The 16,411-nt window shown below is 35.2% G+C and overlaps 2 protein-coding genes across 3 annotated transcripts in view; both read left to right on the top strand.

The window, feature by feature from the left end:
• Positions 1 to 1,863, top strand: part of LOC138691780 (zinc finger protein 235-like) — a 187,164-nt gene extending 185,301 nt beyond the window's left edge. The window contains exon 6 of the mRNA XM_069814161.1: positions 1,500 to 1,863. Within this exon, the coding sequence (XP_069670262.1) occupies positions 1,500 to 1,515 (16 nt within the window). The 3' untranslated portion in view covers positions 1,516 to 1,863. The remainder of the gene's footprint in view (positions 1 to 1,499) is intronic.
• A 1,609-nt stretch (positions 1,864 to 3,472) lies between these two features.
• Positions 3,473 to 16,411, top strand: part of LOC138691781 (zinc finger protein 493-like) — a 75,731-nt gene continuing 62,792 nt past the window's right edge. For both annotated transcript variants that reach the window (XM_069814168.1, XM_069814162.1), the window contains exons 1-2: positions 3,473 to 3,668; positions 9,313 to 9,410. In XM_069814168.1, coding sequence (XP_069670269.1) covers positions 9,318 to 9,410 — 93 coding nt within the window. In that variant the 5' untranslated portion in view covers positions 3,473 to 3,668; positions 9,313 to 9,317. The remainder of the gene's footprint in view (positions 3,669 to 9,312; positions 9,411 to 16,411) is intronic.

A 16,411-nucleotide genomic window follows, 5' to 3' on the forward strand; every position in this document is an offset into this window, starting at 1 on the left:
AAATTTACCTAAACCTATTCAAAAAACATGTGTTTTGCCCCTCTTTACATCTTACCGGATATTAGGTCCCTATTTACACTAGTAGGCCTATAGATCTCAACTTCAATTTTCTGTTGCAAGAACTTCCAATGTGGGTTCACCTTCGTTTCGGGTTAAAGTTCTGGGCTGGAGGTACCAGAGATGGATATATGATATGGGTTGAACCATTCCAAGGACAGGAACGTGTAATGACATGTATCCAGATGAAGGTTTGGGATATAGCATTGTGATATATCGTATGCTGATCAACTTCCTATTCGGGACATGCCATATCAACTTCTTACTGATAATTTATTTGCTAACTTACGACGGATAAAGGACCTAATATTCTTCTGGTTAACAAAGGAATGGACGGCATCGATCGAGCTGATGAAAATGTTAAAAGTTTCGTGTGATGTGTCAGTTGGAGGAAATAATGTTATTTTCCAATGATTGCGTACATCATAGGTCTGGCAGAACAAAACACATGGCAACTACTGTCCGCGAAACTTATCTGGGCAGTTAAAAAAGAGTGGTGCGGGGAGTAGAGGGGTCGCTTCTAGAAGTAGCGGGGCAGGAGAGGGAAGGATGGTCTACGAGGCGGGTAAAATACATTTGCTTGCTTAGTGTGTTCTGTACTTACAGTAATTTTGCGTTCTGTGAAGACATATTTATGCAATGGCCGGTAGTAATACGAGATGCAACAAGGTTATACGCGCCTTCTATATTCTAGGTTGCCGGTTCGATCCCGGCCGAGGACGATGGCATTTAAGTGTGTCTAAATGCGAAAAGCTCATGTCAGTCGATTTACTGGCATGTAAAAGAACTCCTGCAGGACAAATTCCGGCACACCGACAACGCTGATATAACCTCTGCAGTTTCGAGCGTCGTTAAATAAACCATAATTTAATTTTAATTTAGCGTACACAGTAAGGAGAAGGATATAATAAGGTCAGTGGTTTGTTGCGATCAAGAGGCAAAAGAGAAATGTCTTACTAACTTATTTACGACTTTTAAGAAACCCGGAGGTTCATTGCCGCCCTCACATAAGCCCGCCATCGGTCCCTATCCTGAGCAAGATTAATTCAGTCTCTACAGTAATCATATCGCACCTCCAAATCCATTTTAATATTACCCTCCCATCTGTGTCTCGGCTTCCCCAAAGGTCTTTTTCTCTCCACCATCCCAACTAACAGTCTATATACATTTCTGGATTTGCCCATACGTGCTACATGCCCTGCCCATCTCAAACGTCTGGATTTAATTTTTCTAATTATGTCAGGTGAAGAATAAAATGTGTCCAGTTCTACATTGTGTAACTTTCTCTACTCTCCTGTAACTTCACCCCTGTTAGCCCTAAATATTTTCCTAAGCACCTTATTCTCAAACACCCTTAACCTCTGTTTCTCTCTCAAAGTGAGAGTCCAAGTTTCACAACCATACAGAATAACCGATACTGTTTTATAAATTCTGACTTTCAGGTTATTCGAGAGCTGACTGGATGACAAAAGCTTCTCAACCGAATAATAGCAGACATTTCCCCTATTTATTCTGCGTTTAATATCCTCCGAGTGTCATTTACATTTGTTACTGTTGCTGTGTTTGAATTTTTCCACCTCTTCAACGGGTAAATTTCTAATTTTTATATTTCCATTTCGTACAATATTCTGGTCACGAGACATAATCATATACTTTGTCTTTTCGGGATTTATTTCGAAACATATCTCTTTACTTGCTTCACGTGTCATCCCTAATAATTTATGGATTTTATAATACGTCTAGACGACACCAGAAGTGATGACTATGATGATGATGATGGTGATGATAATGAAGAAGGGAAGAGGAGGAGGAAGAAGAAGAATATTGATAATGACTGTATGTAAAAGTGAACTTTTTAGAAACCCAACAACTACAGACCTGTGCTTCTAGTTAAAGACTTCATGCATCGCTTACCATCAGTAGCTGACGGCCAGATACGAATATTGTAATAATTGCAGTTGTGATCATACTGTATTGCACACAGAAGAAGAAAAATGTAATTTATTTATGTTTGTTAAATACTTTCACCTACCATATCCAATGGAACGCACTGAAATTAAATACCGAATGATATTTTTGTAACTGTACGTACAACTGCTGCAGCGACGGTCAGGAGCCAGCAGATAGCTATGGGGCAGCGAGAGAGCACTAGGGGACCCAGGTGCCTAGATAAGTTGCGCGGACAATATACAGGAGGGTTGGCGGCAAATTGGATCATTTGAGTTTTAGAAGAAATGTAGTAAATTCCATTCTGAATTCAAATAAACGAGATGTTTCATCAAAAGGCAGGTCCACTAAGAAATGGAAAGTGCTATTTTATATTCATTATGATAGTGTGGAGCATTTTGTGGCGGACCTTCAGTTTGACAACAAAGCCAACAGAAAAAAGCAACAGCACTACAGACAATGCTTCAAGAATTGCAGTAGGATATGTCTGAAATGTGACTGCTCACTACATGTTTCATGCTATCTTACATACCAACGCAGGTTTGAAGTTCAGCTTTTGATGTTTTTACCTACAGATTAGTCATAGAAAAAAGGAAGCTTCAGGTTGTCATTTTGTTATACCTATTTCGTGTATGAGTTTCTGATTAGTTGCAATTTTTCTGTTATTCTAGGGGTTATTGATGTCCTGTCTTCTGATTGAAGTTGTGGCTGATATATACCGGTACTTGTATTATCAGGCAGTACATCTCACTTGACGATATGTGTCGGAGAAAGAACAATTTTTTGTGTACATCATTTAAGGTCCCCAGATGCAAGTTTCATCAGAAATTTTCAGAATCGCCTCACCGCTCTTGCAATATTGTCAATAGAAAATAGTATGATGTCCTAGACGTTCAACACCAGGATAATTGACAATTTCTGCAGTAGGAAGGAACGTCGTATGTACTCCATATTTCGTCACTAGGGAGTCTCATTTTAAAATAAATATATATAAGTTTATACATTAGGCCGATATAGAGGTTGTAGCACACTCATTATTTTGACTATCAGCCACTACTACTTTTAAATTGCCTGCCGTTAGAGCGCTACTGTTGTGCCAGCTGTCTAACGTTGGCGTATTTTATACATATGAGTTGCGCGACTATATGTATTAAACTGTGTAATAGCTGCCTACAAATAGCATCTTAGATAACAATTCTGAAAGAGAGAAATATGAGAACAGATAAAATATTTTCTCGCGTTTTCAGTGTTAAGATATTAATATTTAATAACACGTGTTAAGTAGGCATACATTCATAGAATATAACTATGAAACAGTAAATATGTAATCAATCGTCGTAGACAAATACATTACGAAAATACGAGCAATCGTGACGAAATGAAGAATGAAGAACCTAAAGCGCATGTGCGGAGCTGAAAAGTCGAGTTTCACAGCCTTGTTGATGCAGGAGATTTACAAAACGAGCCTGTTCTACTGAACTACTTTAGATGTTAGGCTTATTTGTTTTCTCGCACGTTTTAGAGCATCTGCATACACTTCAAATCGTTAATTCTATAACATTGAAAATGGTGCACTTTTAACATATCCCATATTCAGAAATTCTTGCTTCGTTATTGTAGACTGAAGAGCTGAAATATTAGAAACTTGGACTTAATTGCCACAGGTAGTATGATATGAGTGTGGAACATTTTCATTATTGGGAATGCTCGCTGATCTGCAACTCTTATGCAAGCCAAGACATCCTCATGTTATGTTTAACTTAATTTTCGTACATTTGTATTGAAATGTTACTGCAATGCAAGGTTGAATCTAAATTATATCGGCAGATTGTTTCTCGTGTCGAATGGTTCCACATTAATTTGGCAATAACATGATTTATGTATCTTCTCACCATTCGTGAGCTGCCACAAGGGACAAAGAGTACTTAACCATAGAAATTTTTACAAGTTCATGAAAAACCATTAATTTTGTTTTAACAATGAAATTCTTACAAGTACAGAGCTGCAAATAATTTTTTTTTTTTGAGATTAGTGGAAATATACCAATTTTTAGAAAGGTAAGTGTTACAAAAAAGTAAAGAATACTACTGAACTTAGTTTGATTTCGAATATAGGTGATTCTTCAGGAGAGCAATTGATCCTTTCAATGCAGCTAAGGTTACAATCGGAATAATAGATGTAGGTATTCCAAGCCTCTTAAACACATCTTTCATGAAGAGAGTAGCGGTACCTCTTGCTCCAAACCAGAAGTCCGATTACTTCAAGCTCTTTTAGCTGGTATTTTTTTAGGTAATAGGGAATGGTAGGATTGTAGATATTCTTTCTTTCAATATCCACTTCTGCTGGCTGTTCCTCATCCGTTTCGAAACGCACAGTGGGATCAATTATGTATTCAGATCTTGTAGATTCCTTGAAAGCTATTATATCTATGTGCCGTGTACTTCCAGTGACGGAGAGACCATGTACTTCAAAGGTGTTGTAATTGGCATCTTTAAGGGCAGTGGCTATAATTGATCGTACTTGGTGGTGTCTAGCGTTTCACAGAGCTTCGCCGTGCGGACAGGATCCCAGGACGTGTGCAAGAGTTTGAACCTCTTTGTGGCAATGCCTACAACGGTTGTCCTGAGATCTTCCCGGCACAGCACGTACTGCAGTAACATTTCCAACCATTTTAATGCCATCGCGCCATTCGCTGTTGGAGAGTCCTTCGTGTTTACAAATCCATTTGTTGGCACCAGGATATTGTTTAAATAAAACTACGCCTTTCCCTTTCTGTGGATGACGACACCAAATATCAAATTCTCTGTTCCTCAGAAGGTTACGAATCTTTGTAACATTTAAGAAATGTTCATTCTTATGAAATAAGGCATCTTCTGAAACAATGTTCAGAGATTAGGCACATCTAATGCTCTCCTCATGAACCTGACGTGTTTGTATGATGTATGGGTTTTGAGATTTGTGTAAACATCGAAGGGCATTAATTTGTTGTAGTAGTGCTTCCCATTTTGTTTGAAAAATTCCTAGTCCTTCGTACTTCCTGGGACTATAAATCATTGCATCAGGAATGTCTGTAGGCAGATTCAGTACCTCTTTCAGTGCACTTTTTATTAATTTGTCTGCGTCATCCAAGAACTTTTTTGGTATAAGTTCAGAAGGGATGGTTTGAAATTGATATATTAAGGAAGGACAGATGGAGGTATTTAGAACACAATATTTCTGGTCTGCATGAAGAAAAGGTGACGAGGTAAGAGTTTCAAGTTGATTATTTAGATCTTTCAATGTTGACTGAGGATTGAAAACTATTGACTCAGAGAAGTTTACTCCCAGATGCGTGTTTGTCACTGTGGAAACGACGAAATTTTTTAAATATTCTCAATTTGCAGCCAATTATTGCATGTTGGAATTATGATTATTCTAACTTATGCCAAATAAATACATGATACTGGTAATGATCTCTTCTGTTTCGCGTACGTTTCTGTTGAAGTTAATTAACCATAATACCGCGTTGTGTTATATTTGAATTCACCCGTTTTTCATATGACACTGAGAGTATAGTGCTGGTCTTCTGTGCCCGAGGTTGCGGATTAGATCCCGGGCTATGTCGATGGCATTTAAGTATGCTTAAATGCGAGAAGCTCATGTCAGTAGATTTACTGGTATTGAAAACCACTCTTTTGGGACAAAATTCCGGCACACCGGCAGTTGCGAGCGTCGTTAAATAAAACATAACATTTTAAACATTTTCTCTTTCATCTCCTTTTCCCACCCCCTCTCTTTCCCCTTCCACTCTTCCTTCTCACTCCGTGTTATTATCGTTGCACTTCAGTATCAATACAATAATTTATATATTTTAATTTTACTTATATTGGAACCACCGTAATTCGATCTGGGAACCTTCTGCTTGGTAAATGTTAGACCATAACATCGTTGAATATTCTTCCTTAAAATAATATAGAAGATATAATTTCGATAATATCTTTGAACTGTCGTGACAAATTACTCGTAATTTATTCATGTAGGCTACTACTGATATTATCTCAAAGTGTGTGTGTGTAATGCGTTGCTTACGAGATTATACAAGCTGGCGCATAGCGCTTGAAATACTGGTCTGAAGTGGTTCCCTCGTAATGCCAATTCCGCCGCTCGGAGCGCTGTTCTATACTAAATATTCATAGCAGAACGCTTAAATGACATTGACATTTGGGACACTTAAAGGACTCACCATTGCTTATTAAATGCTTCGTACGATATTTTATGGACAATGGACATAATTTCCAAATTTCTACGTCTCAATTATATTACAATAAAAGGCTGTCATTCTTGATATTAAAAGATATTACATATTATAAACTAAGGTACTACCTTTCTGTTGTTCAATTCATACATCGTACGTTTTCGGAAATAATGAAAGAAACTAAATATATTTTACATGAACACTGTAGTCTACCCTTTTCAGGTATTCATTTATTATTATTAGTATTATTATTATTATTATTATTATTATTATTATTATTATTATTATTATTATTATTATTGTTGCACTGAATTAAGGTACTGTATTACCTTCCATTTCCCTGACTTCATAATTTAATCATTTGTAAGTAGGCCTAACTTATCCCTTTCTTTTTTAAAAATATATTGACGTTGAAGTGTTATGATTTTTACTAAAGCAAACAGCAGTCACAATACATGATTAGTACAAATGTGCGATTTTTCTTGCACAACTTGCAGCAGTGAAATAAATATCTAATACGCCTGCTGATTAACCTGTTACTTACAAATGGGTTTTAAGGAACCCGCAGGTTCATTGCCGCCCTCACATAAGCCCGCCACCATCGGTCCCTATCCTGTGCAAGATTAATCCAGTAGTGGGTGGGAATAGCAATTGCTATGATATTTTAGTGTGTGTAAACAGTTTTTAAATTAGGAGTTAGAATTAAATTAATTAGGAAGTTAGACTGCAACATATGTGATTAGAAATGGTTTTCGAATTTGACCATTTCCCAAAACAAACAAATATCTCTGGAATCTCAGGGACACTATTTTTTAGAATTTGCCGATCATAGGTATATGCGCATCTGCTCTCCCTGATCCCCATTTCATTTTTAGTAATGTCTGAATCTCGCTCCCCTGAGCTGTTTTCTGTCGTCGCTCATGACATGTCAATTTAATGAAAGCATAAAGTAAAATTTTCGGTACACCATCGCATAGCTGCGTATGTTGAATCCTAAATAATGCAAATCGTGTATGTGTCAATATTCAGCAGTAATAATTAACCATTGTCGTGGAATATTTCGCCACTATAAATGATGATGGTAAATCATACTCTTTTCCTCGAATAAAGCTACTGGTTGCATTAAGGCAAGACAAGCTAAGAACTATATTAATTTGAATTTGATGATGATGATGATAATAATAATGTCTCAAAGTAGCAGAAACCGGTAGTTCACATTCAGCAATTATAACAAATTAGAGGGAACGAAATCTGAAGGAAAAACACGGAACTGAAAACAATCAACTTGCCAAAGTAAATGAACCATATGAACAATGTAGTTTGGAAGCAAAATTTTAATTCAACAAATTCAGACTTTCGGGAACCAATATTGTAAATTCCATTAAATGACGCTGAAAATCTGCATACTGATATTTAACAAGTCATCAATAAATCTCAAATAAGACTGTAATATGCTTGGCACATTTATAATTTTCGTACTCGATCAGTAATGCACAATTAATCGAACTATTTTCACGATACACAATGCTTAGTAATGGAACTATTCATCATTTCTTAGCACAGCGAGGCAAACCTAGCGGCAGAAATTGTCATGACACTCAGAGACCTACTTTCGATCGTGCTATGTGCCAGCTTGTATACTTTCCTAAGCAATGGTTTTTATGGTATTTAGGATTAGAAGTGGCATTATCTCAAGCACAATGTTTAGTGACTAATCTGAAAATATAAACTAATAATAATAATATCTATTCAAAATGCCACATTTAAAATACAGTATTCAGTCTAAGAAGGGTTTTTCAATTAACATAAGGTTTTCTGTATTGCCACTTGATATAGGCAGGGACTATGTTATTTAACATATTATTTTTTAAAGTGAAAACAAGTCTATGTTATAACCAATAAGATTTTAACATATGAAATCAGTGTTAAATAAAGTAATTTTTACAAAGTTATTGGACTCATAATGAATACATATTGATAGCACTTAGGACTATTGTGTGGCATTATCATTTCATACTACAGTGACATGCCTTCTCTTCATATGCACGGCGGAGAGATTTGGGATTTAACCCAGGCATATTGGTGCACAATTTAATGATTAAAACTTGTGCACCATCATCTCTCCTAGTTCCAAGGTAGAGCTAACTCGGCGGAATTATCTCAAAGTATATTTTACGAAGATGTCCGTATAGGGTGTTATTATAGTTCAAAACTTCACATTGACATTTTATAGATTAGACGCGAATACGGTAATATGGATAAACTGTTCCTACAAGACATTCACAGACTCTATCCTGGATATGGCCAAACCAGTTTAAAACCTTTATTTATTTATTTCTTTACTATTTATTTAATTTATTAATGTCATCTAACGAACAACAGTACGAGAGAAAAAAAAAATAAATAAAAAACTAAGATACTAAAATGGTGTGACTGCTTCGTTGGTCTGTTGCTCAGCATGCTGTCTTCCAGATCTGGAGGTTCCGGGTTCGATTCCCGGGCAAGGCTCTCGGTGAATTTTTCTCGAAGAAGAAAAATTACCTAGGTGTCTAGAGTCTGGGAATTTGTATGAATGTGGGTGTGATTGTGAGTGTCCTGGGTTAATATTAATTAGCCAGTCATGAAAAATATAAAATACAACATAATATCAAGACTCGCTAAACACACGTTTTCAGCGTCACATTGTTGAAAAGTAACTCCATCTGTTAGCACAACCATAAAGCACCAATAAATGCTGTAGAGTTACTAACAACGAAAATGAAATGAAATGGTTTCTTATTTATATATTTGTGTATTAATACTTGCACTATCTGCAAGTCCCTATAACCCCATTATAGTATCACCATAACCGTAGTATATTATGCTTAAATCGCCAAAAACAGACACAATACATAACATCGATACGAGTGTTAACACTAAAATCACCCATTTCCATGCAAATACAGTTGTGAGCACAAAAGCGACATATGTGGGTCAACGGCGCATTATAGTTAATTACCATGCAGGGCACACCTGTAGCTATGTTAACAGCTCATAAACAGCAAACGGGTAATTTTCTGACTTTCTGGTTTCAGTTGTAATGGACGTTATCAAGACGGAACCCGAGGTCGACCCCTTTACAGTACAGTCATGTGATGACGCAGTTACAGAAGAGGGAAATCCGTCACCAGATGTAAGCCCATTTTTATTTCTCTCATTCCTGTGTTACTAATTGTGCGAATCTATAAAGTTACACTGCCACTATAATTTAAGATTTCCAGGGTTTTTACCTGAAATCCAGGGACACGTGTAGCTGCTCACATTATCACTGCATTACTCTTACCATTGTTGTCTCTCCTGCTCTTGTTTCGCTATTATTATTATTATTATTATTATTATTATTATTATTATTATTATTGTAATTATTATTATTATTATTGTTATTATCATCATCACTATTATTATTATTATTATTATTATTATTATTGTCATTATTATTATTATTATTATTATCATTGTAATCATCGCTATCATTCTTACTGTTATTATTTTTATTGTAGTTATTATTTTATTATTATTATTATTATTATTATTATTATTATTGTTATTATTATTATTATTGTCATCACCATTATCATCACTATTACTATTATTACTGTTGTTAATATTATTATTATCATCAACATCATCGTCATAACTATTATTATTGTCATTATTTATATTATTATTATTGTTATTATTATTATTATTATTATTATTATTATTATTATTATTATTATTATTATTATTATTATTGGCGGCCGGGTAGCTCAGTTGGTAGAGCAGCTGGCTACGGACTGGAAGGTCCGGGGTTCGATCCCAGGTGGTGACAGGATTTTTTCTCGTTGCCAAACTTTCAGAACGGCCCCGAGGTTCACTCAGCCTCCTATAAAATTGAGTACCGGGTCTTTCCCGGGGGTAAAAGGTGGTCAGAGCGTGGTGCCGACCACACCACCTCATTCTAGTGCCGAGGTCATGGAAAGCATGGGGCTCTACCTCCATGCCCCCAAGTGCCTTCATGGCATGTTACGGGGATACCTTTACATTTTTTTTTATTATTATTATTATTATTATTATTATTATTATTATTATTATTATCATTTTTATTGGTATCATTTTTATTGGAATTATTATTATTATTATTATTATTATTATTATTATTATTATCATCATTTTTATTGGTATCATTTTTATTGGAATTATTATTGTTATTATTATTATTATTATTATTATTATCATCATTTTTATTGGTGTCATTTTTATTGGAATTATTATTGTTATTATTATTGTTATTATTATTATTATTATTATTATTATTATTATCATTTTTATTGGTATCATTTTTATTGGAATTATTATTGTTATTATTATTATTATTATTATTATTATTATTATTATTATTATTATTATTATTATGTAGCACGTATGGGGGAATCCAGAAATGCATTATAGAATGTTAGTTGGGAGGCTGGAGGGAAAAAGACCTTTGGGGAGGCCGAGACGTAGATGGGAAGATCATATTAAAATGGATTTGAGGGAGGTGGGATATGATGATAGAAACTGGATTGATCTTGCTCAGGATAGGGACCAGTGGCGGGCTTATGTGAGGGCGGCAATGATCCTCTGGGTTCCTTAAAAGCCAGTAAGTATTATTATTATTATTATTATTATTATTATTATTATTATTATTATTATCATTATCATTATCATTATCATTATCATTATCATTATCATTATCATTATTATTATTATTATTATTATTATTATTATTAGGCCCTATTACTTATTATATGTTACTACTAGATTAAGTCAAATTACTGCAAGATTGAAACTCAAATCTGTTCAAGCATAATGTCACACATATTTTCCTGATGAATGAATCTTTTGTAATATATGCCGTGTCTATATCATGTCATGGGAAAGTTTCTGAAGCAATCAACATGAATTGTACTGTTTTACACACAATTTTGAACGTTGAGAAGTCCACATCTGGTTTATATGTGAATTTCTTCCACTTTCGTCGTGGAAAACGTTAACTTTGCTTCACAGAATTTCTTCGCAGTCATTGGACTTGAAACTCAACAATTTAGAGGAATCAATGGCGTCTGCACCGTTATCTCTTCTTGTTGCCACTTGTTCGTTAGCAAACGTTCTTTTGCCATTGATAATTGTGAAACTAGTTTAGCACAATTAGCAGGAAGCGGATTGATCTTCAATTCTAATTTCAAAAACGAAAAATTCTTCGCACGTCATATCTAGAGCCCTGTCTTTTGTCACTTAAATGTTCCAAGCAACCCACTGAGGTGTACGTGTATATAGACTACAGCTCCTTGGCACAACCCTCTGTCAGCATTCTGCTGTTCAGTGAATGAAGTACGCGGTCAACATGCCAAAACAAACCAAAGGTAGGCCCTTGACGATCAGTGCCCAGATAGAAGAATTTAATAACGAGGATATCATGCAGAAAGAAGAAAACATTTTCTGTAAGGTATGCAACATAGAAATAAAAAACCAACAAACGGTGTTTTATGGAGAAACATTGCAACACTAAAACACATGTTACACGTGTAACATAATTGTTCACAAAGCATGGAAACGTGCCTTCCACTTCCGACTTTCCTGCTAACCGGTTTGAATTTTACAATGACTTGTGTAAAATGTTGGTAATAGCGAATATTTCATTTGAAAAGATCGAAAATAGTCACTTTCAAGAATACATGGAAAAATATACAGAAAGAAAACTTCCTTGTGTAACAAAATTACGTAAATATCATTGAACTGTCCTGCTATGAAAATGTTGTAGCTCGCATAAGTGAATCTGAAAATGTTTATGATAATTCATTGTAATGCGTACACACTCATAAAGTTCATAGAAGATATAGTTTTTTTTTAATGAGATGTATGTCTTTTCAACTAATAATGGCAACCTGTATGACGTCTACATTATATAATTGCACTATATTTATTGTAAAATTAATATTTGTTTGACTTAAAATAAATAGTTTATTCTTATTGACTCTTATAAAATTATAATTTGTCGCATGTCTACTGTAAAATATATCTCGTACCTGTTCACAACGTACACATACAGAGATGCAAGATGTAAACACAATACAGTACCAGGGAGAATGATTTACTGCTGCTTGCACTGTTTTGATTGACAGGGCTCTCCGTACACAGTGAGGTTAGAAATGCTCGACTTATACCTAACTTGTATCCAAAGTGACTGAAGGCAGGGCTCTAGTCATATCACTTACAACACATTTAAAAATTTGCGAGACTCTAGATCTGTGTAAGATTAGAAATTAAATTATATGCTGCAGAAGAGAGGACACATTCTTAGACAATTGAATCGCTTATTTCAGAAACCAGTCAAGCGCCAAGTTAGCCAATTCTGGGAAAGTAAAAAAAAAAAAAAAAAAAACTAGCTATCATTAGACTGAATGGTTTGGTAGTGGTTTTAATATTTTTTTTGCTGAAAGTAGTACATATTTCAATACTTTTTATCTAAGGAAAATTATTTTGTGCGTTTTAACTTAGCTGTAAAAAATACGAAATAGTTTTTCACTTAACTGGTTTCTACAATAAACGAGTAGTGCAAACGTATTTTTATGGCATAGTTCTCGAATTGCTTAGGATTTTGTTATAAAACTTGTATTTTTTTTTTAAGGAAATTTGTACCGGTAATGTCTTTAGGGGTAATATTTTCAAGCAATAAATGACAAATTCTCCTAAGCTGTTATGTGAAATACCATGGAATTTCACAAACACAATCTTTGCAAACATGTTTCAGTACACCACCAGTACAGTACTTCAATTATAATTCTAAGAATGAGATCTTTCAAAAGTGCGTTTATTAACATTTTCATTACCCAACTCTTGCTCTGGACCTTCTTTTTTTTACGAATACGGTTAACTTCAGTAACCTCAACCAAAGTCTGAATATAGTATATTGAGAGTTCTTATTTATAAGACAATGAAAATAACTTCATGTTTCATTTATCACTTCCTCATTAATATTTAAATAACATTTCGCATTGCACTTAGAAGTGAAAATGTCGGGCTTGGTTTTCTGAGGTACTTTCCTGCCAGAATAAGAAACATAGCCTTCTCCTTTGCCCTTGCATTGCAAATAGTATTACGTTTATAAGCGTTTTCGTTTACCACTCCTCGTTTCCTTTAAAGTACAGGTTCGACTTCTCAACTTTGAGACATTTCACTACGATATAGATCTATTGTTATTATTACAAACACACTGCAATAAACAAAACACTCTTTCAATCTGTTGGTCACGAAACTATGAACAGAATACCCGCAGTTTACTGCAGAAATTAGCCAAGCGGTGTTGCTTCACTGGTTTCTATCGTAATCACGAAATTCAACGTAATTCCTGGCCATTACAGGAGGACGGCATTTGACTGTTTTCAGCATTAAAATGTATGTATACCCTCGTAGAACATGCCGCCATTATCTCATTTTTTCTTATTTTGGCGTTTGACTGGTTTCTGAAATAAGTGATTCAATTGGGAATATATGCAAAACATAGCAAAAGCCTAAACTAACCTAACCTTACATGTCACTGATTCAACCTTACGAAAACTCCTTTTCCTCTGTGACCAATAAGGAAACTGACGGAAATCAGAAGTATGTGCTGCCCCTCACCGCAGTCTAACCCTTCCACCTGGCATGACCCCCCTCCCGCCTCCCTCACTTTCACAGCAGCTTTCACCATTATTGGGTGCAAAATCGGCACTCATTTTTTCTTTTGTTTATGGTAAATATAACTGGACTAGAACCAAAGTACATGAATAGGTTTGTAGGCCTGCCTTAACGTGGTACTGCTATTGTAAATAATTGTCTCTGTTTGATGTTCTAAAAAATAATGTGTATTTTTGTTGTCTTCTGTCTTAATGAAATCTGAAAATTCTCTGGTTATGACAAGTGGAAAATTACAAGCACAGAGGCATTCTGGATTGTTCTTTTAGTTTGTTGGTATGTAACCAGTGAATATCTTGTCATTTAATTTTATACAGACAATATGTAGTTCCTTATTGGGGACAACATTGAAGAGTTGGAGACATAGCCTAGATCAGAGACGCCTGTACCACAGATTATCATGAAATGCACTGCACCTTCATTAAATGTTGTGAGCCATCGGCGTGGCTCAGTCGATTAAGACCATTGTCTGCCAGTCTGAAGTTGTGCTCGGACACAGGTTCGATCCTGGGTTTTTCCGAGGTTTTCACCAACCGTAAGGTGAATGCCAGGTAATCTATGGCGAATCCTCGGCCTCATCTCGCCAAATACCATCTTGCTATCATCAATCTCATCGACGCTAAATAACGTCGTAGTTGATACACGTCGTTAAATAACCAATTAAAAAAATAAAAAAAAAACTTTAATGTTGCGTTGATGCGACACACATTAGTCATGTTTACCCTGGTATATTTTTATTTTTATTTTAGTTGATTATTTTAGGATGCTTTATCAACATCTTTGCTTACTTAGCGTTTGAGTGAGATGAAGGTTACAATGCCGGTGAAATGAGTCTGGGGTCCAGCACCGAAAGTTACCCAACATTTGCTCATATTGGGTTGAGAGAAAACCCCGGAAAAAACCTCAACCAGTTAACTTTCCCCAATCGGGAATCGAACCCGGGCCACCTCATTTCCCAGCCAGACCCGCTAACCGTTACTCCACAGGTGTGGACTCTCCTGTTGTACTTCAGCGCTAATAACACGTGTTGGGATTTTTTTGAGTCGATATGTACTTTTCAACTTATGGGTTAGTGCTGACTGCTAAAATAAAATATCCAAGTTAAATAAGAAAACATTACAATCTTTGCATAGGAAATGTTTTATGTTATATAGGCAGAATATGAATTCGAATCCAGTACAGATTTAGTTATATTTTATTCACGCTGATAAGTGAAGTATTACGTTTTTTTGACGCATTCTGCTTTTAAAATCTTTTAAGCTCGACCATGCCGAAATGTAGTAATTATACACCTGGTAGTAGTCCTTTAATGCATGTCAGTAAAGTACACCTATTCATTAAAGTTCAGGTTTTTTATTATTCTCGGATATGCAATCGAAAGACGAGGGAAACGTCACGGACGCTGGAAATTCAATACTGTCGCAGAAGGTCATGTTCTGTTACTATAATAATTAGCGTTAGTTGTAAATAATATTCAAATAAATTCAATTTGTCATCTCGTTTTTCAATTCTAAATCAATTTCCAGGTTATATCAAGGTTAATATTTAGTTTACTCTGTAGGTTATAGGCTATCAAGGTCAATGTGGAGATCTGTTCCTCGGAAAAAATCAATACTTTCGTGTCTGCGCACATCTCACAATTTACGAGGTATTGCACAAGGTCAGGTCCGCTCTTCAGATAGATACAAATAAAATGAATATTTCCGAATAATTTCAATTTAGAAATATGGTCGAGCATATAAAGTCTTATGAAACTCGCCTATAATGGTAATTAAGACGCTCGTATGAAAATTATGAAACTCGCTTGCGCTCGTTTCATAAACAAACATACTTGCGTCGTAATTACTATCATTATAGGCTCGTTGCATAATGTACTATTATGCTCGCCCATGCCGAAATGTAGTAATTATACACCTGGTAGCAGTCCTTTAATCCATGTCATTAAAGTACACCTATTCATTAAAGTTCAGGTCTTCGATTATACTCTGATATGGAATCGAAAGACAATGAGGGAAACATCACGGAGGCTGGAAATGCAATTCTGTCGCAGACGGTTATGTTCTGTTACTATAATTATTAGCGTTAATTGTAAATAATATTCAAATAAATTCAATTTGTCATCTCGTTTTTCAATTCTAAATCAATTTCCAGGTTATATCAAAATTAGTACATGTTATCCTGTAGATTATAAGAAGGTCAATGCCATTATCGTTCTTCGGAAAAAATTAATACTTTCGCGTCTGCGCACATCTCACAATTTACGAGCTACGCACAAGGTCACTTCCACTCTTCAGTTAGATACGAATAAAATGAATACTTCTGAATAATTTCAAGTTAGAAATATGGTCGAGCATAAAAAGTCGTATGAAACTTGCCTATAATGGTAATTAAGACACTCGTATGAAAATTATGAAACTCGCTTGCGCTCGTTTCATAAAC

Source organism: Periplaneta americana, chromosome 16, assembly GCF_040183065.1.
Source record: "Periplaneta americana isolate PAMFEO1 chromosome 16, P.americana_PAMFEO1_priV1, whole genome shotgun sequence".
In the NCBI taxonomy this organism is placed as follows: domain Eukaryota; kingdom Metazoa; phylum Arthropoda; class Insecta; order Blattodea; family Blattidae; genus Periplaneta; species Periplaneta americana.